Below are 2,500 nucleotides of genomic sequence, written 5' to 3'. Positions count from 1 at the left end.
CGTGAGAAATAAAGTTTGAAACCACGTACCTGTTCTTTCGAATTTCACAAATTGCCTTTATCACGTGTTTATTTCTTTGATAACACACTTTTACAAAGAGTGAAAGAGAGAATGCCGTTAATGAGGGAATGCAGAACTATCATTGGTATACGAGTAATTAAAAAAACTATTGTGGTCAGTTAAACATGTAACAAGTTGTACTTATTCTGCAGCAATCCAATATGAACGAGTTCGCGTACGATTAGTTACACCTTTTCCAACATAAACATGAAATGCACACCGTGAATCTTTTGTTATAATAACAAGATACAAAAGAACAAAAATAGTCGTACAAAATCTAGGTAATCACTCAGTTTTGACACAAAGCTGTATTTACTTAGTAATTTCTCTGTGGCCTAATACAGTGTGAATAAGAAATCGTGAATCATTAGTCATCTTTTCTCGCGTTTTTCATCCATTAAAGAGAAAGCTCAAAAGTCTGATTGGACATGAGATCTAACGGGTAACTTTTTGAACTTTTTGAAGAACATTCTTTTATCATTAAGAGCGGAATTAAAAGGTAGCAGAAGTGAAGCCTTCAAAACTTTCACTGGACAGGATAGCCCTACCTTATGTGTATTTTACAAATCAATGCCTCTTAGATGCGCTATTTTAGCCGCAATCTGTGCTGTAGACTTCGCAGCTATGTTTAAAGACATTTCCATAACAGCAGGAGACTTAGCCACGAAATCATACAAATCACGCAAATTTTTTGAATTTATGGAAAGTCCTTGACTTAGCATCACGTCCCGGCAAACCATCAAACAAAGCGTTTCAATGTTTCTCCATGGTCCACAATCCACCTCTGCATTTTGACTTATCATGAACTTTGATCCCTTTTTCCTCTTATATGGAGAGACGGTCGCCCTATTTCGCTTCTTTCGTTTTGGGGATTTTCCCGGGTCAGCTCGAGCTTGAACAATGTTTCCACAATTAAAGCATCTGCAGACTTCGGTGCATCCTATGCCACCCGCTACACACGGACACTTCGACTTGCGGAGACTGTCTTGACACGACTTGTGACTTGCATTTGGTTCTCCGTCCCCTTTGCTCTTTTGTCCAACTCCGCACCTACAGCCTCTCTTCAGACTCTTTTTTACCTTCACAACTTCATTGGAATTGCACGTATTTTTGCAATTGTAACATCTACACGAGCGGGTACAAGAGTGGTTCACTTTGTGGCACGGGCATTTACCAGAAACACAGAAAATGTCTGAAACTGACTTATTTTTCTTGTTTTTACCGCAAGTGCATCTTGTTTCCTTCGCTTGTTCGTCACAGTCATTCTCACTTGAAACTTCTGAAACGATGAAACCATGTCAAGAATTAATGCAATGGTTTTCGACAAGGTTTCGACAAGTTAAAGGTCATTAGTATATACTAAAGCAGTGGACAGCGTTGAAGGTGTGCTCTGACTGGCTACTCAAACTCTGAATATCCTTTGCTATTTACCTCCGAGCAACTCGCGAGTTTCACACTGCCGCACGTACAGGAATAAATTGATTATTAAAATCATCCTTTTGTGCCATATTATCTCACTGATTTAGTGTGTACTAAAAACAGCTATTCGCCTCAGTGTCGTGGCTATTAGTGAATATTTTCCAAGCTGCTTCGCGGCTCGTTAAATGTCTACTATTAGCCACCTACACGTCGGTAAATAGTTATTGCTTATATCTGAAATAACCTCGATTTACAGAATTCGTTTCAGCACAAATGAAGAAAACATCATTTTCTCCATTAAATGATTTCCGGCTCAGTTTTATTAACGTAAGCATTTACAACTTAGTACTAGTACAAGACTTCAACCTTATAAGGGTGCCAAGACATCGGGAGGATCTCGAAAAATTCTCAGTTCAAACCTCGATATATGAGGAGGTATGTAGCATTATCAGAATTTATAACTACTAATTTAACCTAAGGTTATTGAACAATTATCGAGTACCTTTTGTGGCATCGTAGTGGCCTGGCCCAGAATGATCATATGCAATGTAGATGGGTGTGGTGGTAAGGAATTCGTGTGGTAGGAATGGCACCGTAGGTGTGGAAGGGAGAGCGGTAATAATCACAATTGGAATTTTCAAGACTTTAGCTGTTGCTCTCGCGCATAAATCACCAACTTCATTTGCGAAAAATCCGTCTTGGCTAAATTTGTAAACTTCCTCTAACCCATTAACGCCAGTTGTCATCCAGTCTCTGTACTCTTCAATGTTATCAGAGACTTCTTTCACAAACAGCTCCCTAAGTCTACGTGTGTCGAAGGCTTCACTAATTCCTAATCCAAGGGAATTGCAATGCCCTTCGATATGTTCCTTGTATTCCCTCAGGTGTCTACTGAGCTGTGAGGCAACTGCTCTGAAAAAACAGTTCCCATCTCTTTCGATCTTGTCAACTTCAAGGTTAAAACCCGAAAGATTCCTTATCAAATTGTCCATGTGTTGAGCAGTTAAGTCTAATTCCAAAG

General features: G+C 39.4%; 1 protein-coding gene across 1 annotated transcript in view; it reads right to left on the bottom strand.

Moving 5' to 3' along the window:
* Positions 1–1,970: 1,970 nt before the first annotated feature.
* The window catches only part of LOC149036959 (uncharacterized), a 2,340-nt gene continuing 1,810 nt past the window's right edge, over positions 1,971–2,500 (bottom strand). Inside the window, exon 1 of the mRNA XM_089186863.1 lies at positions 1,971–2,500. This exon is cut by the window's right edge and continues 1,810 nt beyond it. Within this exon, the coding sequence (XP_089042989.1) occupies positions 1,971–2,500 (530 nt within the window).

This window comes from Pocillopora damicornis, chromosome 11 (genome assembly GCF_964200805.1).
Source record: "Pocillopora damicornis chromosome 11, jaPocDami1.2, whole genome shotgun sequence".
Taxonomy (NCBI): Eukaryota; Metazoa; Cnidaria; class Anthozoa; order Scleractinia; family Pocilloporidae; genus Pocillopora; species Pocillopora damicornis.
This window is presented reverse-complemented; position numbering and strand designations above follow the sequence as displayed.